The sequence below is a fragment of the Trachypithecus francoisi genome, unplaced genomic scaffold (genome assembly GCF_009764315.1).
Source record: "Trachypithecus francoisi isolate TF-2019V2 unplaced genomic scaffold, Tfra_2.0 Lachesis_group1, whole genome shotgun sequence".
In the NCBI taxonomy this organism is placed as follows: Eukaryota; Metazoa; Chordata; class Mammalia; order Primates; family Cercopithecidae; genus Trachypithecus; species Trachypithecus francoisi.
In genome coordinates this window covers 3,287,091-3,314,554 of record NW_022681454.1, presented here as the reverse complement: position 1 = coordinate 3,314,554, position 27,464 = coordinate 3,287,091, and the positions used below count along the sequence as shown (strand labels likewise).

At 47.5% G+C, this 27,464-nt stretch overlaps 1 protein-coding gene across 2 annotated transcripts in view; it reads right to left on the bottom strand.

Annotated features, from left to right (window-relative positions):
* Nucleotides 1-27,464, bottom strand: part of HTT (huntingtin) — a 166,732-nt gene that overhangs the window by 22,313 nt on the left and 116,955 nt on the right. For both annotated transcript variants that reach the window (XM_033213566.1, XM_033213567.1), the window contains 13 exons: nucleotides 21,942-22,149; nucleotides 17,773-17,914; nucleotides 15,265-15,444; nucleotides 14,957-15,133; nucleotides 14,587-14,663; nucleotides 13,094-13,232; nucleotides 12,003-12,125; nucleotides 9,104-9,317; nucleotides 8,543-8,688; nucleotides 7,117-7,294; nucleotides 6,036-6,143; nucleotides 3,261-3,448; nucleotides 898-1,024 (listed from right to left, as the gene is read on the bottom strand). In XM_033213566.1, coding sequence (XP_033069457.1) covers nucleotides 898-1,024; nucleotides 3,261-3,448; nucleotides 6,036-6,143; nucleotides 7,117-7,294; nucleotides 8,543-8,688; nucleotides 9,104-9,317; nucleotides 12,003-12,125; nucleotides 13,094-13,232; nucleotides 14,587-14,663; nucleotides 14,957-15,133; nucleotides 15,265-15,444; nucleotides 17,773-17,914; nucleotides 21,942-22,149 — 2,007 coding nt within the window. The remainder of the gene's footprint in view (nucleotides 1-897; nucleotides 1,025-3,260; nucleotides 3,449-6,035; nucleotides 6,144-7,116; nucleotides 7,295-8,542; nucleotides 8,689-9,103; nucleotides 9,318-12,002; nucleotides 12,126-13,093; nucleotides 13,233-14,586; nucleotides 14,664-14,956; nucleotides 15,134-15,264; nucleotides 15,445-17,772; nucleotides 17,915-21,941; nucleotides 22,150-27,464) is intronic.

Genomic DNA, 27,464 nt, shown 5'->3' with positions numbered 1-27,464 from the left:
GGAGGCCGAGACGGGCGGATCACGAGGTCAGGAGATCGAGACCATCCTGGCTAACACGGTGAAACCCCGTCTCTACTAAAAATACAAAAAATTAGCCAGGCGTGGTAGCGGGCGCCTGTAGTCTCAGCTACTCGGGAGGCTGAGGCAGGAGAATGGCGTGAACTCGGGAGGTGGAGTTTGGAGTGAGCCAAGATCGCACCACTGCTCTCCAGCCTGGGCGACAAAGCCGAAACTCCGTCTCAAAAAAAAGAAAGAAAGAAATGTAATTTCTAAATCTGCAACAATTCTATGAAATAGACATGACCCCCATTTTACATATGACAAAAACTGAGGGTCTCTAGAGGTTAGAAGGACTTGTTCTGTGCTGCTCAGCTAAGGAGGGCTGGAAGCAGACCAGGACCGTCTGAGCCCCAAGCCTGCTTTCTCCCCATGCTGCCTCTAGGCTCTGAGGAAGGCGAGTGCTAATAGACTTGACTCCATCTGCTCCCGTCAGCTTGTTCCCATATGAGAAAACGCACCAGTGAGATACAACAGGATCAGACTGGTGAACACGAGAACACACTCCGAGACAAGTGCTGCCACGGTTGAGCCTAAATGCAAAATCTAAGGCAGAATTTGGCCTCACGTTGTCCATTACACATGAACTTTTCCTGACTTCAAACAAGCCCAGAATATAAAAAGCTGGGATTCAAGCCACAAAACACAGGAACTGGGATCTATTTTCTCAGTATAAAAGGAGTTTTGCCGACACTGCAAAATGTATTCACACAGGTTTGTATTATTATCATGCTTAAATCTTTTCTGGAGTCAAATGAGAAGATCCCAGTACTGGGGCTCTGGATTTCCTCCCAGTAGATGCCCGATGATGGTGACCTGAAGGAGAGGCCCCAAGAGTACCTAGTGTGTTGATGCGGTAGATGAACTCCTTAAAGACTTCCTTTTCCTGGAGGAACTCCACGGGGATCTCAGGGAATGCTGTGCCAAAATCCCCTCCCGGTTTGGGTAACCATCCAAGCTTCCACACCTGAGAAGATGAAAAGGAAGTGACATCACCCGAGTTGAGTTAGGACAGACACACTGTGAGGAAGCAGGAAGCCCCACTTCTCTCCACCGGGCTCCCTCCTCACTACAACACTGTCCCCGAGCTGGCACCTTCTCCCCCAGAAAACAGCTCCAACTGCTTCCTGGGACTTCCTTCCCCATCAAGTGGCCCTTCCAAATCTGCTCTGCCCTCCCACTTCCTGTCCTCACCCTGAGGCTGCTGGCACACCCCACTCAGGGAGCGCTGGGAGAGGCAGGCAGGAGTTAGACAGCACCCCTCGCCCACAAACAGCAGATGGCGTGTTAGAATAAAGGCAGGCGTTCAGTGAAGTTCAGCTCAGATATGTTTGTTGGCAAGCAGGCATGAAAATGAACCATACAGCTTATTTCTGTAAACTCTGAAGTACAGTTCTCTGTGCATGAGGTGATTAGACAAGCACCATGCACAGAAGAATCCAGAGGCAGGCTTGATGCTGTTCAAGTGGCAGGATCAGCTGAAGGTCTGGCCAGCTCAGCTGACATGCCTTCAGTGAGGTGACAGAGGACCCAACGGAACCCCAGGATTCCCATAGCCCATCTGCACACAGGCAGAGGGGTTCTATGATAATGACCAGCTAATCTCTCACCTCACCACAGGAAAGCCCTCTCTTTAAATCAGTTATGCTCCGCTGTGCTCCTCTCTGGTACCTGCCCAGCGGGAGACTGCAGTGCCTTTCACAGCTGCCTTCCAGACGACCGCACTCAGGGAACTCCTCAATGCCGGTTAAGAGCTTGCTAGAGGAATTTTATCTACAGCATGCAGTCCGTCCTGGCATATCCTCAAGTGTGTTCCAGACGGCATGACCTCTAGACTGTGCCCTCCTACATGGTGTCCCCGAGCCCCTCCAAAGGAGCAGTTACTGTTTCAGAACCAGACGCTAACGAACCCACAGTGACTTGCTGTGCACCAAGAGTGGAGCCGAGAGCAACCCCCATGCAGCAAGGGTGGCCGGCTTCTCCAGCACTCCTGCTGCTCTTCCCAGGAAAGCTTACAACTCCCTGTTCTGCAACTGCTGCCAGCACCGCCAGGCCCTGGCCTCTTCTTCGGAATGAGCTCTCCATCTGAATACCTTCATCCCCTGCGGCAGAACCCTCCTCAGCTCTCAGAATCAAACAATACTGTGTCCTTGGAGCAAGCCTCCCCAGACTCTCCAGCATACACACACACACACGTGCATGCACACACAGGCAGGCACACACCCTTCTCAGGCAGCCACAAGCCTCTTCCCTGGGACCCAGCTCCATTGTCACTGACCTATACCTGCTGGCTCACACCCTGCCGGGTCGGCCTTTCTTTCTTGCCTGAGGATGCTGCAGTCCCTAAGGAACAGGTCCCATCATCTTACTTCAGCAGGCTGGTGGGGAATGATGCCATTTCACTGAGCAGAAGCCAGTCCCCTTCCATCAACCTCACTCTCCTCAAGCTAAGCTCTTCATGTTATCTGAAACAAGCATCCCGATCAATAACACCTACTTTTTTTTTTTTTTTTTTTTTGAGACAGTGTCTTACTCTGTTGCCCAGGCTGGAGTGCAGTGGCGTGATCCCGGCTCACTGCAACCTCCGCCTCCTGGGTTCAAGCCATTCTCCTGTCTCAGTCTCCTGAGTAGCTGGGATTACAGGTACACACCACCACACCTGGCTAATTTTTAGTAGAGACGGGGTTTCATCATGTTGGCCAGGCTGGTCTCGAACTCCTGACCTCAAGTGATCTGCCCGCCTTGGCTACCCAAAGTGCTGGGATTACAGGCATAAGTTACTGCGCCCGGCAATAACACCTACTTTAAACCGATTCTGAAGACAACAGCAAAATTGTGTAGAAAAACACGAATTATTTCCAAAGGAAAATCTTACTCGAGGGAGTGTGGTTTCTGGTCTGCCAGTAAGCAAAGTGGTCTAGTTGCTCTAGAATCAAGTCTAACACTAATCTCTTAAGGATGTGGGGCCTCAGTTCATTTTAGAAAACCCAGTATTTCTACTAGCGACCTCCACACATGGTGCCTGAGGAAAGCAGCCTGGCACCAGAACCACAGCTGGCACCAGAACCACAGCAGGCACCAGAAACACAGCTGGCAGCCTCTGGGCCGCGGGGACTCTGTCCTGCCCTCTCAGGTGGCCCAGCCCAGGGCTTACCCATGCGTTTCACCGTACTTGATCTTCTGCACGGAACGACCAGACTCACCAGTGGGGGCACACGTGTGTAGCTGTTGACAAGGGGCAGGCGGGCCAGGCTGACGACGATGTTCCTGAGCACTGACGTGAGAAATGCCGGCACGCCGCTATTCCTTTTATGACCCAAAGCCAACACCGACTGCAGAGACTCCACCATTTCTGCCACCATCTCACAGGCTGTGGTGATATACTTCGGATCTAAACAAGCAATGGTTAAGAGAGGACTTTTTAAAAAACACATTCTACATGCCCAGTGTAAGAAGCATGGCCGACAACCAGCTGCTCAAGCTGTAATTGTGGAATCACCTAGACTGAGATGGCCACTGAAAGCCTGCAGATTCTACCTCCTTCATATCCGCCTATACCATACAATCCTCCCCATTTTCTGCTGGGATTGCTGGAATGGTCCTGAACCTGAGCTCTGGCCTTGGTTCCCAGCCCTCTGGCCCACCCTCTAGGACACTTCCTCTGCTCCTTGTCTTTCTCTGGTCTCCCAGGACCTGTGTCTGTCCCTCAGCTGGTATCAAAGGGCCACGCTGTCATCCTTGCTTCACTGGCGTTCCTAGATCAGAGTGTTTGAGGGGCTTGGGGCACGGTTCTGATGGAAATGGAAACTCCCAAGGCAGACACAGAGGAACATGTCACACCCCTGGGAAGAGCCACAGCATGCTGTCTCCAGTCTAGACTATCGTATCTATTTTTTTTTTTTTTTTTTTTGAGACGGAGTCTCGCTCTGTCGCCCAAACTGGAGTGCAGTGGCCGGATCTCAGCTCACTGTGAGCTCCGCCTTTCGGGTTCACGCCATTCTCCTGCCTCAGCCTCCCGAGTAGCTGGGACTATAGGCGCTCGCCACCTCGCCCGGCTAGTTTTTTGTATTTTTTTAGTAGAGACGGGGTTTCACTGTGTTAGCCAGGATGGTCTCGATCTCCTGACCTTGTGATCCGCCTGTCTCGGCCTCCCAAAGTGCTGGGATTACAGGCTTGAGCCACCGCGCCCAGCCAATATCGTATCTATTAAAATATGATTTGTTGAGTCAGTGAAGGTGTAGTAAGTGGCTACTACCCACACGCCACGAGATTCTACAGTTTGGGCAACTTCCTAGGATAGAGAATGACTTCTCGTTGGACTTAAGCAATTAAGCCCCAGGCTAATGAGTTGGCTCGTTATTTATGGGATGACCTTTAAGAAGTAAGATCCTATCGAGGTGATTAAAATCAAGCAAGCTTCCCACTCCGGCCTACAGAGGGCCACGGGGATAAGCACAATCATCTTCACCCAAACAGAACCCGCGTCAGGGCCCGCTGCTCTGGCTCAAAGCCCCGAGATGTCTCCACAGTTTCAAAGCAATGGAAATCTAACTAAAAGTCATGGTGCATCTGTTGAGGATTCACAACAAGACTGTCATCCGTTCCAGGTGCTTGACATGGATGGACTAACTGATCTATCTCAATCCACACAGTTGGCACTATTCTTATCCTCGCCCCAGAAGCACAGGACCAACAGCCTGAGGTGCCACTCAGCTGGAAGACGCAGAGTAGGGAGTTGAGTGTTTTCATATTCCTTAGGCAGCAACAAGAAATAATGAAATCACAAACTGAAGCCCGAAGGACCCACGGAGGTTCGAGATAAAAATTCAGAGAAGACCTTGGCTGTGTATGAAAATGCCACTGCTTCTGGGTCATTCTCTAATTACAAAACCTCGAACTGGGAACCAGAAGAAAAAAGTACTAAGCAGAAGACTAAAGACAAGAAAACTCCGTCCGTAACTAGGATTGCACAAAAGCTGGGAGAAAAAGCCCAAAAGCACTGGCGCACTCATGGTTAAAAAGGTGTGTTTCCTGAGCCATGGAACATGGAAAAGATGCCTGATGCTTCCAGTAAGGGTGCTGTGTAAAGTGCGTGGACAGGCCCCAGGTGAGGCACCCCCATCTCTGTGGGACAGGCTACAGGAAGCATTCCCTCCAGACACTGGGCTAAAGAAACTGAAGTAGCCCCAGCAGCCTAGGGGCCCTGGCAAGAACAAAAGACACTTGGCCAAAAAATTTTCCTCTCAACAGGCATTGCCACCATTTTCCTAGTAAAATATCTACTCTAGAATTGGGAGGAAAGGGCATGAAAAGCCGTAGTATATGTCTAAGTCTATAACTGGCTTAAATCACTGGGATTTAGATTTACTTATTTATTTATTTTTTTCTGTAAGAAAAGCGGAATTTTCTTTTAAATATCCACCAAAACAGATGGCTGAACCTGACACTGAGGTTACTGAATACTCATGTGGGAAACATTTATTTATTCATTACCACTCAACGAAAGGTTGTTGCTTGCTGACCAGGGGCCAAGTATTAATTTCTGAGAACACAAAGAAGACAAACCCGTTCCCCGCCCTCAAGGAGCTCAGAGTAACTGTGTGTAGAAAGTGCTCAGAGTAACTGTGTGTGGAAAGTGCTCAGAGTAACTGCGTGTGGAAAGTGCTCAGAGTAACTGCATGTGGAAAGTGCTCAGAGTAACTGCATGTGGAACGTGCTGGAGGGAGGGGAGGGCTTCCCCAGAGGCATCCCAGCTGGTCTGTAGGGTCTGACACAGCCGCATGCATAGGGATAAGGTGAAACAAAAGAGTGTGGCAAAGCAATGGACTAAAGCCTCCCAATGGCGAGGGAGAAGCAGCAGGACACAGCCGAGCTACGGTGCACTTCCAGGAGTGCACACTCACCATAGTGCACGTCTTTGTGAATGACTTTTAAGTCTGGGAGGAACCATATGTAAGGAAGCATGGGTCGAGACTTACTCTGTGTGTTTGGATCTACTTCCTCCTCCTCCTCCTCCTCTCTGATGGCTTTTGGGGTATTTGTCCTTCTTTCTGGACTAAGAAGCTGCTCTCCAGGCTGCACTGCAACTAAAATTACAACAGAACAAGCAGAAGAATTTCCACAGACTTCCATCAGTGCTTTTCACTCAAAATTTTACATTTGTGCAGCCTCCCAAAAGTTCAAAGGGATAGACAGACGAGCCTACATTTCTTAGAACCAATTTTAGACAGACAGACAATATTAGACTGAGGTAACAATCTCTTGGTTAGTGGTATATGTCTGAAGATTTGTACTTCAGACTTCATTCAGATTTCTAAGTCCCTCGACTGTCTCCTGTTGGCCATCTCTCACCCCGAGGTTATTATCAGACGGCTCAACATTCATTACTACCAAAATCATCTCTATAACCCCCAAGAAGTCTGGTTTTTAAGTATGAATCCCTGGATCTTTGTTTTCAAGCTGGCTACAAATGCACTGATGAAAACAATTATGAAACATCAAAACATCACTCTATAATGTTTAATTTGAAAATACAAAGCTTCAAAACGCCCTCTAACATGTAAACCATGACGTCCAATTTTTTAAAAATTGTGGCTAATAACTCTTGTTGAGGACACTGTTCCTTGAAAAGAATAAGCCACTTTTATTTTACAGTATGTTAATATTACAGTGCAGTATAGAAACAAGCATTTGAACAGAAAACAATCTTCTGAATGTAATCTTACTAACCTTACGATCATATAAGACTAAATGCATAAAACAGTCAGCTAAGACGAAAGATCACAGAGACATAAAATTTAGAAGTAATTTTGAGGAAAGCTGAAATTCCAAAATCTAAATCAAATGACTAAAAAAGCAAATTCAAGGAAACTTCCAGTGTAGACTCCAATATACTGGAGAGTAAGAGATGGGGCCCAGCCCTTCCTAATGCATAGTTTATCTACCTCTCCATCCCCAATTCCTAGCTTAGTACCTGGCAAACAGGCAGCACACAATATAAACATGGTGAACTAGACAGGAACTAGGATAGGAACCCATTGTTCATGGACGGGGACTCACCGGCCTCCAGGATGAAGTGCACACAGTGGATGAGGGAGCAGGCGTGGGTCACAAACTCTGCGGAGGAGACCACGCTCCAGAGGCCAGGCAGCTGCAGGGCCAGGCAGCAGCAGTCCAGCCCTGCCTGGAGATCCAGACTCAGCGGAATCTGCTCATGGATCAAATGCCAGGACAGGGCCTAAAGGGAAATACCAAATCACAGAATGCCCACTCGTGTACGTTCATTTGGGGAGGCCGTGTGAATCAGTTGTGGTGGAATCGTCCAAAGCATTGAGAGGAAGCGGGTCCAGATGCCCTTGCCCTTCCAGAAGGACAGCTCTGACCTGACTCCATTACATTCAGTCCTGACCCAGCTATTCCCCAAGGTGCCAGTCCCTTCTCTGCCAGAATGCCCCCTTACTCTGATGCCTCTCTCTCCTTCAGCGCTGTGGGCTCCTGTAGAAATCTCTCCTGGGCTATGTGGCCACCAGGCCAGAGGTTCTTCCCTGGGGCTCCCACAGCACTGGGGCTTGCCTCTGTCATAGCCTCAGAGGTTGAATTTGAGAGCGTGGGTTCTAGGGATAGCAGGCCTTGAGTTCAAACGCCAGAATGGCTACTTCCTAGCTCAGTGGACCTGGGCAAGTCACTGAAATTCTCTAGGCCTCGCTTTCCTCACCTGTCAAATGGGAGTAACTGAGCCTATCTCACAGGGAGTTGTGAGAGTCAAATAAGATGCGTGTAAAGTATTTTGTCCTGCACACAGCAGGCACATAATATAATCGGCAGCAATCACCCTGTGCTGTGATCACACACTGACTTTCCCACTTCCCCACTAAGCTGAAACCTAAAGGACAGGGATCACAAACCATCTGACTCCACATGGTTCAGAATAAGGGTGTATTCATCATTTTGTGAGTAACGGCACCGATGCCCTTTGGACTCCTCCCTTTCTTTGGTGTGAGGTGGAGGCGGAGCCTCTGAGGGTCTGCAAAGTGTGTCCCTGATGAGGGCAGGCAGCACAGCGATGGCCCTTTAAGGATACAGGCCTGACTTTAATGCATCCAGAATGTGTACACGTTTTGGGGGCTAATTACAAGCATCAACACAAACCAAGTATTCCTTGGCTGACATGTCCAGGCCAACTTAAGACACAAAGTGCCTCCAGATGATTATTTTTCAAGTCACTAAAATTACGATCCACGTGACATTAGAGGTGCAGATGAGAAGGGGACCTGGCTGACCTCACAGGCCACCGTGAGGAGTGGTGAGGCAAGGGTGAAGGATGGCTACAATAACTTGACGGTGACAAGACTTACTGCCAGGCTGAGACGGAAGAGTGACTGGATTGGTCAGAGCTCTTGCTTTTCAAATAAAACTGCTTTACCCTCTCCAGTCAGCCCCGTGTCCCCTCCCCACAGCAACACTGAGCTCCTGAGCTGCCTCTTACCTCAAGGGTTGCCACCACGAATTTCAGGGTGTCCTTCTCTTTCTCAGGAGGAAGGTGCAAGTGACTGGGCAGTTTGGAGACCGCCACCAGGTACTGTGCCAGGGCCCGGGCCAGAGTGGTCAGGGACTGATACAGTGCAGCATCCCCTGAAACAGAAGGCCCTCGTGGGTGGGTGCAAACGTGAGCACAGATGCAACACCTTCGAAAGGCAGTCAAGCAATTCTTTGAGAATCTGATGAAAGCACAAGACATTGTTCCTCAATGGCACATCTACACATCCGTCCACATGACTGCATGTAGTTTGGGGCTGCATCTCCCCTGAGGTCTGGCCCAGCCTTCCTCAAGGGCTTAGAGCCCTATGTCCATGACCATGTCAATGAATGGCAAAGTGGCAAACACACAGGAAGAAATTCTGAGTTGAGGACACCAGTGCTGCTCTTTAGCTACCTCTGTAAATGCTTTCGGTGTATTAGATCCACTGCCTTTATTGTATATTTACTTGGTGCAAAGTACTATACTGGCCCTGGAATGCTTTTTAAAAATAAGATAAATTTTAATTACCAAATAGATCATTCAACTTGCTCCAGTAGGCCGCCAGCTCTGCAGGCAGGTCAGACTGGAAGACGTGATGGACAGCAGGGAGCTGCTGCACGGTGTCGCTCACGCGGGCCAGAGTCACCTCACGGGCTGCTTCAAAAAGCGGACTCTTCTGGCCACCAGAAATTTCACTCATCCCTAGGCTTAAGCATGGAGCTAGCAGGCTTAGGTTGAACTCCTGAAATCAGAGCATTAAAGGTTAAACAAACAATAACAACAGATTATGAGCTTTCAATCAGGTAAGAAAAACACAACAGAAAAAAGAATAAGGCAAATGTTTCTGAGAAAACACAGATTGGTATACCATCAAAAATGTTTTTAAGAAAATTCTACTCTATGCCTGTTACAAATATTTGAACAATTTCATTCAACATATGCTTAGTAAAATATATTTCTGTTCTCTCGGTACTTTAAGTAATATTTTAATGTTTTATGCTCTTGCATTTGCTTGAAGTAAAAATTTTGGTATGACAATTTTAACTCACAAAAACAGAAAATCAAAGCTAAAGTGTCATCCAAGACCTCAGTGATACACCAACTATCCCTGAATTTTGAAAAAGATGTTCAAATGCAGCTGAAATAAGTAAAAGTAGCCATATGAATGACAAAATTGTGGTTGGAAAACTGGTATTTCCTATGACAATTTGGATTATGTTTTAGCAACCTTTTTTGTTTAGCCATTTATAAGATTGGGGGCCAATTCTTCAGGTAAAACATCTATCTTAGTTTAATATTCAGAAAAGCATCATGAATGCCAAAAGTTGAAGCTTTCTTTTACAGTCAGAACTTTTACAGCTGTTCAAAGCCCAGTTAGCAAATTTGGAAAACCTAATAAACAGATCACTAAGCAAATTTATCACTCAATAAGTTAGTTTTCACTGCATGAATCTTAAGATAAACAATTTTAGGCCGGGCGCAGTGGCTCAGGCCTGTAATCCCAGCACTTTGGGAGGCCGAGGCAGGTGGATCACCTGAGGTCAGGAGTTTGAGACCAGCTTGGCCAACATGGTGAAACCCCATCTGTACTAAAAATACAAAACTTAGCCGGGCGTGGTGGGCGCATGCCTGTACTCGGGAGGCTGAGGCAGGAGAACTGTTTAAACCCAGGAGGCGGAGGTTGCAGTGAGCCGAGATCGCACCATTGCACTCCAGCATGGGGGACAAGAGCGAGACTTCGTCTCAAAAAAAAAAAAAAGATAAACAATTTTAGCAAACGGATTTTGGGTGAATTCTCCTGTTCTTTTCAGTTGAGCTCTTCAGTACATCAGAACACACCGTTGTGTTGCCCTCCCCGCAAGGTCTCTTTTCATGAACACCTGCCTCCACCCCCAGCCTCTACATGCATTTGTCCTCCCGGGTGCTCACTTCCCTCCCATCTGCTGCGTATCAGCGCAGGGCTAAAGCACCAGGAGGTTTCTCCCGTCCTAGGAGGTCCGAGAGGAAGCCCTGCTTGGGCCATGGCTGTACCACACCAAAGAGGTGGCCCCCCGACTGCTCACAGGATCTGCCCACGGGTGAAGGCCAGGGACAGCAAGGCTTTGCACGGTCTCCTGGGATAGCTCTGCGCAGGTTGCCCTCTGACATCTGGGGTTGGGGGGTGAAGAGCCTCACTACATCTAACAGAGGTGTGGGTAGAGGAAATCTCACTGCATTCAAGGGTCTCTTTTGCGACTCGAGATCAACCTCCAGAACACCAGAAACAAGTTATTGAAGTCACACACGACGACACTGTGTCGAAGTCTACGGCGAATATGCAACCCTGACTTCCATTCTGTCTTGGCCATGGAGCTTAGATGATAACAGCCCGTGTTTGTGCCTCCCGTGGAGGTCAGATAGTTCTCATCCCAAACCATACACCCAGCCTTGGGGCCAGCTGGATTTCAAAACAAGACGTCCTCATGAGAGAGAGCTCCCATCAACTTGCTTCACATTTCACAGCTGTCTGCTTCCAACTCCACTGCCATCCGGTTTCTACCCTGCTCCCTGCCGCTCAGGTCCCCCACCCTAGATGCCAATAAAAGTGCCCAGGGCCACACTTCATTCCCTCACGTGCCCCCAACCTCTGTGTGTGAGGGGCCTCTAGGCATGCCATGTACCCGCCAGGACCTGTAGGTAGTAAAATCTTCATTTCCATCTCGAGTCTCTCCTAATCCCTGAGGGAGGGCTCTCCATCTTCTCAAAGATCCTGAATTAAGACAGACACCAATCCGATACCCTTCCTCACTGCCACAAGAACAAACAAGTAAAATGACTGTAATCTAAGACCACCTCCATTTTCTTTTTTTTTTTTTTGAGATGGAGTCTCGCTCTGTTGCCCAGGCTGGAGTGCAGTGGCCGGATCTCAGCTCACTGCAAGCTCCGCCTCCCGGGTTTACGCCATTCTCCCGCCTCAGCCTCCCGAGTAGCTGGGACTACAGGCGCCCGCCACCTCGCCTGGCTAGTTTTTTGTATTTTTTAGTAGAGACGGGGTTTCACCGTGTTCGCCAGGATGGTCTCGATCTCCTGACCTCGTGATCCGCCCGTCTCGGCCTCCCAAAGTGCTGGGATAACAGGCTTGAGCCACTGCGCCCGGCCCATTTTCTTTAAATGCATGAAAGGTTGAGTGAAATCGACTTGCCTCCTTGGATTCTAATGTGGCTGAAACAATCTCGATCAGCATATCCCCCATGTCCCGGCCCCCTGAAATGGAGTCCTCCCCACTTCCCAGCCCCATTCAGAGTGGAGTCTCTCCGTCATCCCGTCCCCATCCAGAGTGGAGTCCCCAACATGTGTTGTCAACAAGTGAGTCACATGAGGAGACAAATCCCACTTGGAAGTCACAAGAAAAGCTGAGGATTCCTTGCCTCCGCTGCTCCCCCCGTACCGAGTTCATCATGAAGGCACTCATATCTTCAGCAGGAATCCGATTCACCAGCTCTGCACCTTCCAGCAGTGCAAAATCTGACCTGGTCCAACACTGGGATTTGACAAGATGAATGTACCAGTCCTGGGAAGAAAAAGATGAATAAGGGGAACATGATGGGTGGCGTTCAAGGGGACTTCACATCCCTGGAGCTACAGGCCTAGGCCAGTGCTTAGGAACACTGCACTAGGCTAACCGAGAGGGCCGCCGGCCGGCATGCTGTGGCTACAGCTCACCACACCACAGGGCTAACCGAGAAGACTGCCGGCCGGCATGCTGTGGCTACAGCTCACCACACCACAGGTCTTCCCCTTGGGACCTCTGTTACCTGCCTGGGTACTCTCACGGCCTCCCCCTTCACCTGGTGAACTTCTAATAGTCCTTCCAAATATAGCTAAACTACTAAGGGTTAGCGGCCCCTTTGCCATCCTCTCCTGGGCTGTCTGCTTTGCTCATCTCTTCCCAGCAACCAGGGCAGGGCAGGGCAGATGCTTAGCAAATAGAGCCTAAGAAGGCAGGACTGAACCTTCGCTTTCTTATACTTGGGCTGCTGGTTTTTGAAATCTAAATTCATATTCATAAGCTGAACTCTCTCCAGGAAAGTAGAGTACCAAGGCTCTACCAAGGCCCCAAGTGGTCCCTAACTGTGAGGTATGAGCAGTAGAGGTGCTGACAACATACCAGAATGGCTGGCCATGGCGGTGCAACTCACAGGTGGCCAGAAGGTATGAGGCGATGGAGGGAAGCTAAATGCATTGACACGTGCTTGAAGGCCTGTGCAGTCAGGGGCCTGCAGGCCACAACTGACTTTCCCTTGATTCACCCACTAACGACTCATCCCGCACTCCTACCGAAAGGGTCCCACATCAGCACTGCTTTGCTCCCTCGGACCTTGATGGCCCCCGAGGTCTCTAACCACAGCTTCACTGAGCCGAGCCGAGCGCCAGCACTCCTTGGGTCCACCACGCCTCCTCTGCACTCTCTGTATCTGCCACGGGTGACAGAGGCACTCAGTGCCCTGTGCCTCGCATGCAGACACGCTGGACACTTACTTTGTCTGGACTCACTGTTTCCAGTGACACGTGCCCATCCCCGTCCAGCGGGTGGGAAGAGACTGGAGGAGAGGGACTAAGTGAGTCTTGCATGGTAGAGAGACGGAACCTATCCAGCAGGGAATAGAGCCTTTGGTGTCTAAAATACAAATAAAAATGAAATTACAGTGCAATTTTTTTTTTTAGTCTTAGTCTAAACTCTGCACACTAGGATTCTAGAAATAGACACTCTAAGGATGCACTATTAGTGGCTTTTTAAAGGAAAATGAAACTTGTTTAAAACTTTTTCTTCACAGCTATTTTCTCATCAACACTCAAACAGGTCATGATACAAACGCAAGCCCTAGTTTACTTCTAAGTATCACAGTTTGTACTCCATTAATACTGTCCAGAAATTTCATTTATACTCAAACATTGCAACAGTCCATACATGGATAAAAGCTAATAAAGGCTATCTTAATAAATGTAAAACAGATCATCTAAGACTCAAATGCACAAACTCCGCTATCAAATATCCCAGTAAGACAACTGATAGGAATTTATGGTCATTTCAAAATAAAATCACCTCATCTGGCACTAGATATTTATAATCTTTTAATCTCCCTCATCTGGACTGAAGATGAAGTCTGGGGTCAAAAAGTAATAATAGTTTATCTGCCACCATCTGCTATCAGAGTGACAACTTTATAATGCAAATTACAAAACAGCTTGGCCCTACAGACTGAAAAATCATCCCAAACTGTCCACCTCATTGTGCCCAATCCCATTTAAAAACACCATCAACAAGGTATTCTTAAGACTGAAATCAACACATAATAATTTTTGTGTGTGTGTTTTTCCTTTTTTGCAATTTCAGCTCAAAGGACACAGCATGATAATCATATTCTCCTTCTCTGCTGTCTCTCTTTCCCTTTCACCCACCAAGGGAAGAAAAAAGGTAAAAGTTTAACTTATTTTGCCGTTATGGAAATACACTCACATAGGAGATGCAAGGATTTCTGATAAAGGCTTCTCAAAGACTTTGCAAACACAACTAAGTGATTCAATGCTTTGAAGAGATAAAATGGCAACGGGATGCAGATGTAAGTCCTGCATGCCAAGGGTTCAGTCATGTCTTTCAGATTTGCCAACTCTTATTTAGCAATTAGATGACATGCTTTGATTTTGCTAAGATAAAGCGGATAACCTATTTTCGCACTCAGCACAGGACAGTGAATACAGGCATTCTAAATGCCACCTCTCAAACAGCCAGCAGGAGTGCAAACTCCCTCCACTCATGCCACAGACGTGATCCTGCTGCTTGTGCTTTACTCCACATAAAGTGAGATCTGGTTGTTCTAAAAGTAGGAAGCTTTCTATTATGGCACTTCTGCAGTCAACCCACCTATAACGCACATCAATTTCTTGTCCTGTGAATTTATTCCTGCACAAATCTATATCCTTTATATCCTGGGTTATCCTAACACAAGGACGACCTGTGTTTCCAGCATTACCTCTGAGCGAGCCCGCTGCTCTGAAGGTATTCCTGGATTCTGTTGAGTTCTTCCATCGGCAACTGGGCCATGCTGCTCTAATAGACAAAAACACATTAGTGTGTTTGTGACACCGAACAACCCAAAATAACCTCATGCTCATTTAAAAAGGATAAACTGATGTGTACAGTTCATCCTAGTAAGGACAGACTAGAAAAAAATACAAGAAACAGATCAGACACACGAGGAATGGCAAGTTTGCAGATATTTCCATGTTTCTATCGGTGACCATGTCAAGACCATACCTATGGAGGAAAAAGGCAGCCACCTGTTTTGCTTGGCCTGCTAAATTTTCAATGTAAACCAATAGCAGGGTTTCTTTTCCCAATACCTGTAAATTTGCAGCCAGAAGCATTTCTACCCGGCGACAAGCAAGGATGTCGACCATGCGAGCCAGCACACGGAAAGGGGTGCACAGAAGCCTGTCCACATACAACGTGAGCACAGCTCCCGACTGGCTGAGATGGATCCCTTCCAAGCACTGAAGAGTTTTCTTCAGAGTGGTTGGCTAACAGCGAGAAGGAAAAGAACAAAAGATGACTATTTTGCCAATCAGAAATTAAAGTTAAACATTTCAATACTCCATTTTTAAGGCAGAGAAAACTGCAACGGGCAATAGTTGGCAGGATGAAGACGTACAGCTGAAAGGTTTTCACAACGAGACTGAATTGCCTGGATGAAGAGGCCGCTGGCAGCAGAGTTCCGATGAACAGCACTGATGAAGTCCTGTACTGGAGGCTCGTGGGAAAGGCTGATCAGATCTTGAATGTGATTTACAATGAGCCACGTTAAGTGCTCGGAGTCATGGAGGTTCTGACACTAAGGAAAAATATGATCAGAGATTCACTTTCAAGTACACGAGAAGAGACCAGGTATTAATCCAGAGAAAGGCCAGAAAGGGTAAGAAGGAGAAAACACATCTCAAATATAAATCTCACTAAAAAACATACAGTATATGAGCACAAATAATTGAGGAGGCAGGAAACTGGATTTACCAAGGCCGTCACCTCCAACCACGCACTGCAGCAGAGGCTGTGTGAAGTCAGGCCCCCCTGGGGAAGTAGGGTACAGCAGTCCAGCTCTCAGAGACACTAACAAATGGCCCAGGGTCAACGGACAAAGGCAGGCCTCAGAGATCCGTGGGTAGGAGGGGCAGTGTGGTGCTGGGACGCTCCCATCCACAGCACTGCCTGCCCCTCCCAGGCTTCGAGCTGGCCAAGCCAGTGGTATTCTCCAATTACTCTTTTTCAATTTTGTGACAGTTCAGTGGGAAAAAAAGAATCCTCTATCACTGCCACAGTTTTGACAGAATTGTTGAATCCAACATATGAATGGATCCCACATATCAAATAAATCTTAAGTGTAGATAAATTTAAGATTTATAACAAAATAAAAATATATATATTTTTAAACACGCAGAGCCTTTTCATCTTGATTCATAATCCCAGGCAGAAACTGTAAAATGTGATCAATTCCTTGACATTTGGTTAACGATTAATATTTTTCATTTGGGATCATCTGACAGTACAGGTTGAATAACCCTTATCTGAAATGTTGGGATCAGAAGTATTCTGAATTTAGGATTTTTTTCAGGTTTTGGAATATGTGCATTATACTTATTTGTTGAGCTCCCTAAATCCAAAAATCTGAAATCTTCCAATGGACATTTCCTTTGAACATAATGTCAGCATTCAAAAAGCTTCAGAATTTGGAGCATTTGGGATTTCAGATTTTTGGATTTGGGATGCTCAACCTCTATTAACTTATAAAATTAATATCTTTTTTTCTTACAGTTCTGTGAAAAACAGCATGATACAATTATATTATCCTTAAAAGTAGAACAGAAAAACTATTTCAATAGAGAATTTAAAGCAAAAAGTGAGTATTAACAAATTGCCATCACCAGAAAAAGTCTCTAGGATAATACCTCTTTCAGTTGGAGAGTCGGCTTCCTTTTCTGATTCAGAATATTTAACACTGTTTTGCTATGTGACAGCACTATCTATAAGATACCATGTTTGTAACAAAGAAATGTATATGTTTTAAGTATTTTTAATATAAATACAGAAAAAGTATTAGATCTACACCAAAATCTAACAGCAAGTTATCTCTGAGTTAGTATGATTACAGAGGTTTTATTTTCCTCTGTTTGTTTTTTGTAAATTCTCCATGGTAACATGTGATGCTAATTTTACGGTTAAAAACTCCTACAAGTTTGTTTTTTTTTTTAAGAGAATGGCATTTAAACAGGAATCCATCCTAAAATATGGCAATGAACATCTAACACCTTTTCTACAAATTAACTTAAAAAAATTTTTTTTTAGAGCAGGGGTCTCGCCTTGTCACCCAGGCTAAAGTGCAGTGACACAGTCACAGCTCACCGCAGCCTCAAACTTCTGGGCTCAAGCAATCCTCCCTTCTCAGTCTCTCAGGTAGCTGGGACCACAGGCACGCACCACCATGCCAGGCTAATTTTTCTTTCTTTCTTTCGGTAGGGGCAGGGTTTCTCTATGTTGCCAGGTTGGTCTCGAACTCCCACGCTCTAGCCACCCTCCGGCCTCAGCTTCTCAAGAAGCTGTGATTGCAGGCACGAGCCACCACACTTGGATAATTTTTCATTTTTTATTTTTTTTAGAGATGGGGGTCTCACACCATAGCCCAGGCTTGTCTCAAACTCCTGGGCTCAAGTGATCTTTCCACCTCAGCCTCTCGAGTTGCTGGAATTTAGGCATAAGCCACTGCTCCTGGTATTAATTTTTTTAAAAATTTAAAATCAGAACTCCACTACAGTCAATGCACTTATCTTGTTTTTTAAATCATTAGTTATTATTATTCCATTGCTTCCCTCAAATTAACAAATATGCCCAGCATCATGTAGGCATGAAGCCAATAGCTGGGCATTTGATAAATGAGTCAGCTGCATAAACTCTCACAGTCCAGCTTAGAATCCAGTGACTGGAAGGCCAGGCCCGGTCTCCAATTATATGTCAGAGCAGAAATAAACATTCATTCCAGATTTAGTTTTGATGGAGCTGGCAGGACACTGGGCAGTCTGGGTTCCAGAGGGTCCAGGCAAGTGTCATCTACTCAGAATGTTCTCCCAGTCCCCACCTCCCTCAACCCCGTTTTCAGGCATTTCAAACTTACAACATAATCACAGAAGAGAATGAGAGCCCCTCTTCGTACTATTTCTCTATTGCACATTCCAAGTTTGGCTGCCAAGTCAGAATCCTCTTCTTCTCCAGACATCTGGGGACTAAGTAACTTTGTGCTGGACAGACTGTGTCTTCTAGAAGGAGCAACAGATGCATTGACAATGTTTCTGGATGGCAGTGAGCTTATTTGCAAAATACCGAAGATGATTATGTTTAATTCTAGTTCTAAAACAGACAAGTTGGTTTAAATATTGCCATATCAGAATGTTGTATGTGTAAGATATACTCTCAGTTATCTATTCCCAAGCTACAATAAACCACATATGAAAAACTAAAGAAAACAGAATTTAACAGGCAGAAAATTAAAATGCTTGCCTGAATGACAAAATCCACCATAAAGCTGCACATTCAATCAGCACCTTTATTTCAGAACTCACACTGGCTATGTTTGATAATTGAGCAATTGCTTTTCAAATTCCCCATCTGCCATGAAAGTTGCCAACTGCCAGAAAGAAAATCTCCCTGCTTTCACGTTTTACTGTTCATTTCCCAATGAAACATCACCACTCTAAACACGTTCAGGGTATACGTTATGGAAATTCTGTTTAAAAACACTTCTTCCCCACTAACACCGGTTATTTCACTTTACATTGACTTCGGCTCACTTTATTTATTTTTTTTTCTTTTTCAATAGGTGGGAATTATAAACCTTGAGACTCTTGGCTCTAGTCCATACAGTTAAAATGTTGACACACTCTTAAAGTGCCCCTCTGACCTTCAGGGTCTGACCGAGGACGACGTCCTTCCCATTGCAGCAAAGGGCCTTAACGGGGAGAGAGGTCATATCAAGCTAAGAATATTCTGAAATACAACAACTTTTCCTGTAATCCCTCAGGATTTAGAAGAGAACCGGTAAAAACCAAAATTCTACAGATTTAAACTTTTTAAAAACTGCCTTTTCTCTGTTTCCCAACTGGTGAAGTGAAAGCAAACTACAGCCCAGCCATATAATGCTCAGCAGTCACAAGAAGCCAGCCACCAACGCGTGTGCAACGCGTGACGGAACTTTACACACCGCTCACTGAAAGGGGCCAGACTCAAAAGGCTGCACACTGCATGGTTCCATCTCTTTCTTAATTTTTTTCCCAAAGACAAGGTCTTACTGTGTCACCCAGGCTGGAGCACAGTGGCACGATCATAGCTTACTGTAACCTCAAACTCCAGAGCTCAAGCGATCCTCCCGCCTCAGCTTCCCAAGCAGCTGGAACTACAGGGACATGCTTGTAATTTTCAAACTTTTTTTTTCTGGAGATGGGGTCTTGCTAGGTAGCCCAGGCTAGTCTCGAACTCCTGGCCTCAAGTGATCCTCCCACTTCAGCCTCTCAAAGCACTGGGATTACAGGCATGAGCCACCACACCCAGCCTATAGATTCTATTTCTACGACCTTCTGCAATGGGCTGAAGAGAGCACGGACTGGTGGTTAGACCTGGGGAGGGTGGGACACGGCAGAGGAAGAGGGAACTATCTGAAGTGACAGCACTGCTCTATATCTTGATGCGGTTGGGGGAGGGGCTGTTACTGACTACAATCGATACAAAAGTACATTTTACTGTATTGTAAATGATGTGCCAATGTGAAAACTAACAGGAAACTTGCCCTTTCTCAGTCGGCTGTCCTGCCAGCCCAGCATGACTTACACTCAAGCTGTAATTATGTACTTTGCAAGAATACAGCTATAGGGTAATGAGCCTCTGAAAGAGAAGAGGCAGCATTTGCAATTCAAATATTAGCAGTAGACATAAAGAAGGGCCAGTATCAACTCAAATTCAGTCCCAATTTGTAGCAGCACAAGTCCCCCAAATCTCAGGCCATATACCGCCAGCTACTAGTGGCGAATGAACGTACCAAATCCAGGGTGACTCAGAACAAGACAAGCTGGGAAGTGACCAACATGTCATGTATACCACAACACACCCACAAGTGCTGAAGTATAGGCAGGACTCTAACAGCTCACCAAAAGGTAAGACAGATTGAGTGAATCAAACCCATGGTGACAGAGTCCGTAAGAGAGGGGCTAGGCCAGGGCAGGGCCCACACAAGGACCTCCTGGAGCAGAGCAGCCAGTGTCGCCTGGAGCCAGCTCCCATCTGGGAGCCAGCCTGAAAGGAGATGCACACTAACCGAGGGGCATCAAGGGTAAGCAGCAGGAACTTCTGCAACTGGATAGAGCAATTTTATAGCTGCTGAGTCCGGATAAAAAAACAGCAGCTGTGTTTTGTGTTTCATACTTCTAGTAATTCATTTTTCTCATCTCATGGAAATAAAAAGATACTCATCCCCCACCATCCATAGCTGGAAAAACACAGTCCTAAGAGCAGCGGTTTAAACCGGAACAGCTCTGCTCTCTATGGGTATCTTGGACACTTAATGGGGATTTATTTTTTCCTTCCACCACAGGGAGACCTTAGACACTCACATACTAAAATGCTTGTTACATATTATCTTCTCTTAATTTTACCTTTACATTACCATTAAAGAACGATATTTTTTGAATTTAACTACTAGGTTAAAAATCCATTGATCCATTAAATTTTTTTTTTTTTTTTTTTTTGAGATGGAGTCTCACTCTGTCACCCAGCCTAGAGTGCAGTGGCGTGATCTCAGCTCACTGCAACCTTTGCCTCCTGGGTTCCAGCGATTCTCCTGCCTCAGCCTTCTGGGTAGCTGGGACTACAGGCACCTGTCACCATGCTTGGCAAATTTTTGTTATTTTCAGTAGAGACAGGGTTTCACCATGTTGGCCAGGCTGGGCTGGTCTCGAAGTCCTGGCCTCAGGTGATCCTCTCACCTTGGCCTCCCAAGGTGCTGGGATTATAGGCATGAGCCACCACACCCAGCCTAATCTATTAATGTGATTTCAGGATAATGGAACAATACAGAAGGTTATAAAGGAAAACTGGGTCAGAGGGGGTCAAGAAATAGTCACAGAATTTACCTACATTTATGAAAAGCTGTAGTTTGCCCTCAGAGGGCTGAATGAAGATGCTTGCTGAATTCCAAACTAAATTTACCTTTGGTTTATTTCTTTTAAACACTGATCATCTAAGCATTTCTGTTATTCCAATTCAGGGAACACAATTCCCAGATTCAGAGCTTTCTGATATAACATCAGAGTGAGCAGGCCTGTCAGAAAAGGAGTGATCTGCTGCATCCGCGGCTGATTTCTCTGCATGTTAAAGCAGCACAGAACTAGGAGACACTGACTTTCTGTCTCCTGCTCCCACAGTGCTCAGTCATCATAGCAGGCCTAAGACATCCTCCAAGTATTTCAAATACTTGGATGCCACACCCCACTACATAGGGCACAGAGTAGATGGTTAAGAATGCCCGCCAATAGTGGACTTTCCAGCTGAGTGCCATGAACTGGCCCTACTGCGAGCCCTGGCCGCACATGGCCCGGTATCCATACTGAGCAGAGAGGCACGGCAGCACCTGCCCTCTTTTCTCTCTGGAACTTCTCTTCCCCAGCGTGGGATCTTGAGCCTTCCAGAAACACTGTGCTGAGGATTCAGCTAGGGCGGGGGTGTCACAGCTTTTATTTCCATATGTATACAAATAACGGAGTGCTGGAGCACCTAGAAATGGAGCTTAAGCCTGAAAACCTTTTACAAAAAGAGGGCCACCCATAATGAGAGACTCAGTAAGTCTTTTTGAATGGTCAAATAATATTTCCAAGAAGTTTTGAAATTTGCTAAATCATTACTTCATTATCTAAGAATAACCAGAACCACATTTAATGTATAACGAAGTTAAGACATTGCAACATGTCTGGCTATGGAACCAACTGAAGGACTAGAACTTAGTAGGAGCCACACAGCATGACAAGCATATCCCACAAAATGGAATGGTGTCAAAGAACTTGCCAAAGAAAATCACATTTAGAAAGCAATTGCTATTCTGAATGCCTTTAGCTGGACTGCATGTTTGTCTCTACAATATGCTGTCCATGAAAGGAATATTAATATGCAGCAGAAATTTTACAAGCCCTCACAAAAAATGGAAAATGAAAATGCTTTAACGGTGGCCCAATCTCAGGTTACTGGGAGTCTCAGGACAGAGTGCTGGGCCAGCGCCCTGGGCTGTGGGCATTATGAACCTACTTCGGGGTCTGCTGCACTTCTGCCCACCAGCGGTAGTCGGTGTGGTTGACAAGCAGCAGGATCTGACACCAGAGCAGCACCAGGGCCGGGTGGGTGGTGATCATGGAACGAGCCCGCAAATTCAAGCTGTCCAGGGTGTAGAAACTGCCGCCACAGCCATCACTGCGGAACAGTCTGGTGGCAGCTGCTGTGATTCTCCGGAACATTCCTAGAAACAAAGTTAAGAAGGAGAAATGTCTTTGCTTTCATCTCGGTCCAGTGCCACATGGCTACGTGGAGATTTTACATAAAAATGAAACAGGCTGAGTTGTTTCCCACACTTACATATTCACAGCACCTGGCATTTAGAAAATTCTGATTTTTCTAAGCAGAAACAGACATTCTGCTTTTTTTTTTTTTTTTGAGATGGAGTTTCACTCTTGTTACCCAGGTGGGAGTACAGTGGCATAATCTTGGCTCACTGCAACCTCCGCCTTCTGGTTTCAACCTATTCTCCTGCCTCAGTCTCCCAAGTAGCTAGGATTACAGGCGTCTGCCACCATGCCCAGCTAATTTTTGTATTTTTAGAATAGAGGGGGTTTCACCATGTTGGCCAGGTTGGTCTCGAACTCCTGACGTCGTGATCCACCCGCCTCAGCCTCCCAAAGTGCTGGGATTCAGGCGTGAGCCACTGTGCCTGGCCAATATCCCATTTATTTAATGGATTGGTCAAGAAAGCTAGCATTCCTCGTCTCCCACTGTCCACCCCTGCACTGGTTGGCAATGCCAAGCCCTCCAGAAGCTCCAAGCCAAGAGCTGTGAAAGTCTGAACACAGCTCCTAAAGAAGGAGTCAGGGAACACTCGGCACCTCGAATCACTGCACTTGGGCCACAGCGGGGCCCCCCACAGGACTGAGCCACAGCTATACAGGCAGGAACAGCACTCGGCACCTGCCAAACTGAACAGCTCCTGGGCTTGCTAAGAACTGAGGGATAGAAATGCTGTAAGAGGCCAGGTGAGCAAGCAGGACAGGTGCTGAAAGAACATGGGCAGCCCCCTGCAATCCAGGCTGTGTGCTCTCTGCAGGCTCCTGACACCTGACAGCCAAGTGGCCTCTGTGCCCAGCCATGGAACATCCTGGGCCTGGGCAGGCCAAGCGGTCAGCCTCCCCACACACAATGCTGGCACCGCAGCCACACACTCAGTTAGATTCTACCTGCAAGTTTCTCCACAGCATCCTTCTCAGGGCTCCAGGAATCATGACTTCATTCTATCCTCTCCTTTGGATAAACAAGATCAAAGGCACAGGGACATGCACAGGCTGCAAAGCACAGCAGGGAGAGGCAGCAAGACTTAGGAAACAGAGAAAGGCCTATCTGGCCAAGGTCGCCCTCTCCCCCAGATCTGGGCCTCCTAGCATCATTGTTGGGGTCAAAATTTTATTTCTGATTAAATTTCAGGCCGGGCATGGTGGCGCATGCCTATAATCCCAGTACTTTGGGAGGCTGAGGTGGGTGGATCACTTGAGGTCAGGAGTTCGAGACCAGCTTGGCCAACACAGCAAAACCCTGTCTCCACTAAAAATATAAAAATTGGCCAGGCGTGGTGGCGGGTGCCTGTAATCCCAGGTACTTGGGAGGCAGAGGCACAAGAATCGCTTGAAGCCAGGAGGCAGGGGCTGCAGTGGGCCAAGACTGTGCCACTGCACTCCAGCTTAGGCAATGGAGCAAGACTCCATCTCAAAAAATTAAAAAACAAAAAAAAAAATTCAACACATCCCCAAAGTGAAAAGGTCCCGAAACAGGCAAAAACAGAGTAGAAGCTTTTTAGGGCTCCACAATGCCTTAAACTACAACCTGAGACTAAGGAAGCGAGCTAAAAGCAGCAGCACACTCAGAATACAGACCAGGTCACAGCGACGAGTTCTAATGCCCTGTCTCCGGTTCCTCCAGGTGTCCTGGGATTTCTCTACACTTGCCTCACACTCAGCATCGCCCCTCCAGCCCATTCTGCACTGACCTCGCCCTTCTGTGCGGCCCTGTTTCCTGCACGGGCCCCTCGAGTGAAGACGCATGCGCTGCCTTCAAGAGGATGCAGCCAGGCCACAGAGCACGTGCAGGGACAGACCCGGGAGGTGGGGGTTTTGAACACGTAATAGAAACCCACAATCCGAGCTGTGTTCTAGGTGGCTGAGTGTCAACACAGGCTCGGAATCAGACTGCCTGGTTCGGATCGTGGCTCTACAGTTTGCTACCTGAGTGACCTTGGATGCACCTTACCTGGGGCCTCAGCTTCCTCAGGTTTAAGATGGAATTAAGAGCAGTATCTGTCTGCAGGGTTGCAATAAGGAGCAAACAGGAGAACCCAGGTAAAGGGCTCAGCACTGCATGAGGCACAGAGGAAGTGCTCAGCCCCTGGGCGGCAGCGGGGAGTCTACAGGGAAGTCCGGGTGGAAGATGAGACGGATTCTGAGGGCCACCGCCCGGTAAATGGAGAGGAGGAGGTAAGGTCAGGGTCCCTGGGCTGGCGAGAGGAGGAATGGACAATGATGCTGGGATTTTGAACATCCCTAATGACCTAATTAACAAAAACAGGTCCTGGAGAGTGACAGTGGTGCCAGTTCAATTTTCAGCGCAAGTCTGAGGTATTGGCAGGACAAGTCCCACATCGAGAAGCTGGATGCCAAGACTACGCGGACCAGCAAGAGAAAGTTGTCCACAAGAGCAACAGCCAGGGTCACAAAGGGGAGGGACCCACCAAGGCGGAGGAGAGAGGCAGAGACACAGAGAAAACAGTGACGAGAGACTACGGACAGCAACTCGGGGAACACAACCAATGAAGTGGCTGGACAGAGAAAACCCTGCAAGCTACTGAGTGAGGAGAGGGCAGCCCCACAGAATCAAGCTGGGGGGCCCAGGATGAGAGGGACCGAGAAAGAAAGAACACAGGCAGCCTCTGCAGAGGACTTTTCAGTAAAGATGGTAAGAGGCAGGCTGCCATGGCTTGAGAACCAAGAGGGAAACCAACCTCCACGGGCAATGAGAATGGAGTGTACACAGAGGGAGAGACCCCTCATGAAGGAAGCAGGAGAGCACAGGAAGTGCTGGTTTGCTTTTAATTTAAGGTTGACTTAGTGTGGCTATAAGTGCAAAAGAGCAGCTACAGGCCGGAAAGGAAAGATAAGACGCATGTTTCACTATGGTGAAGTATGCAATGGATTTTTTTTTTTTTTTTAAGACAGGGTCTCACTCTGTTGCCCAGACTGTAGTACAGTGGCATGATCACAGCCCACTGCAGCTTTGGCCTCCAGGGCTCAGTCAATCCTCCTGTCTAGCTGGGAGTATAAGTGTGCGCCACCATGCCCTGTTTGTATTCTCTATAAACAGGATTTCATCATGTTGCTCAGGCTAATCTCAAACTCCTGGGCTCAAGCAATCTGCCCGCCTTGGCTTCCCAAAGTGCACAGGATTACAGGTGTGAGCCACCACACCTGGCCTGCAATGGATATTTTTAAATAAGCATCAAAGGCAAAATTCAATTCCAGAAAATCCAGAAGGATGTGGCGTGAGGAAGCAGACATAAGAGGGGTTGGGAAGCTGGCAGGAGGATGAGGCTGAGCTTGGGGACAGGACAGAAGGTCCCCTGTTCTGCCGGGATGTTACAAGGCACCCAGGGTCCCTTCCAGGTGGAGGGAGGAAGAACTGGACAGAGGTTCATGAGAAGGATTCATCACTCTCTCTGCAGAGAGCAAGACAGACCCCTGCTGGGCATGGTGTGGGCATATCAGAATAGCAAAAACTTTAGAAGGCACTGCACTCTTGGTGGCTCATTCTGAAGCCACCACTAATCCCATGGTGACACCCGCCTGGTCCCCTCCTTCCAAGGGTTTCCCTGACTTTACTCATCCTGGAATTGCCTGTTCTTATCCTCATAGAAAACACATCAGAGACCACAGTGCTGCCTGCTGCTGGGAGGCAGCAGGACGACGTCTCCCAGTCCCCTCGTACAGGGTGGGGCTGTGACCCACCACCAGCAGAGAACACCAGCAAAGGCATGCATGTCACTTGTCCAAGGCCACAGAGCCTTCTTCTCTACTTTCCCTCTCCTTGTCCCCAACTAGACACAGAGAATGTGGAGGCCCAGAGAAGAGAACCAAAAGAAGGAAAGGAGCCTGGGTCCCTGAATTCCCACACGGAGGAAAACCATCCGTGAACCAGGAACACCCTCAACACATTGTCATAAAACCAAGAAACAACCTTCTCTGGTATGAAGCCACGTAAATGTTGGTGTATTTGTTACAGCAGCTACCATTAGTTAACAAAGCCAACAGCGGCATTGAGAGCATGGCTGAGATTAGAAGATGCTTCTCGGAGGAACCTCCCTTCCTAGGGTCCCGGGTAGTGATGAGCAGCAGTTTGAGACAGAAAGAAGGCAGAGCCTGGGGATCACAAGGGTGGCACAGGGGAGCCAAAGGGACTTGGGGGAAGAGAAAGGGACCAAGTGCCCAGAGACCACGATGGCAGTGCAAGAAAGGAGGGGGGCAGGAAGGTGGAGGGGGCTGCACCCAGAGAAACAGCTACAGCTGCACGCAGCAGCTCCCCAAGTCCTGATGTTGTGAGCTAAACAAAGAAATACTAAAAGGAACAATGGAAGCAGGAACTGGAAATAAACAATGCTGTTTCAAAACAGGCAGGATGTGGGATCGCATCCCAATTCCACCATCAATAGCTCCTAGGGCAGAAACCTCTCTGGGCTGGGCTTGTTCGGCTATGACATGGAGAGAACCACCTCTAATCCACGCCACACAGTGACTGGGGCCCATGGTGGGTATTCTGCAATTGCCAGCGGCTACATTCACCACTATCAACCCAAGAAGTGGCCCAATGAGAGAAAGATCGATGGGCAAGAAAGAATGCTTGGGTTTTCATTCTTGGTTTTGGCATAGGATCTTTTAGAACTCAAGCAGAAAGGGGGAAATACTTCACAGAGCTGTTCTAAGAATTAACTGGGATACTTAAAATTAAACCTACCACATACCCATGAGAAAATTCCATTGCTTCCAGCATGATAATTGTTAGTAGCCCCGTCCTTTCCCCAAGGGTGAACTTGAATCAATGCCAACTTTATTACTACAGAAAGGACCACTTCTCTCTCTTCCAGTATTCCTGCTTTGCCCCATAAAGTGGAACCACGGACGCTTTGGGAAGGTCAGGGAAAGAGCTGTCGTGCAGCCATCCCCTCTGCCACAGAGGAAGGGTGAGCATGCCTCCATGAGGGTCATGGTACATCTCCACCACCCACGACCAGGACTCAGGGAGGAAGGGGCAGCAGCTCCTGCCACCCTGACTGAGTATGGTCTGGATGGCAGGCAGGGAAGGGCACAAAATGTGTCCTTGAAAATCACAGTGAGCAAAGCTGGACAGCCATGTTGAGGCTACAAAGCCAGACAGCTCTAAACCAGCCACATGGACAACAAACAAAGCTGATGCTTCCACCCCCTGGGCCTCTGGTACCATCATCTGTTTCTAAACCCGACTATCTTG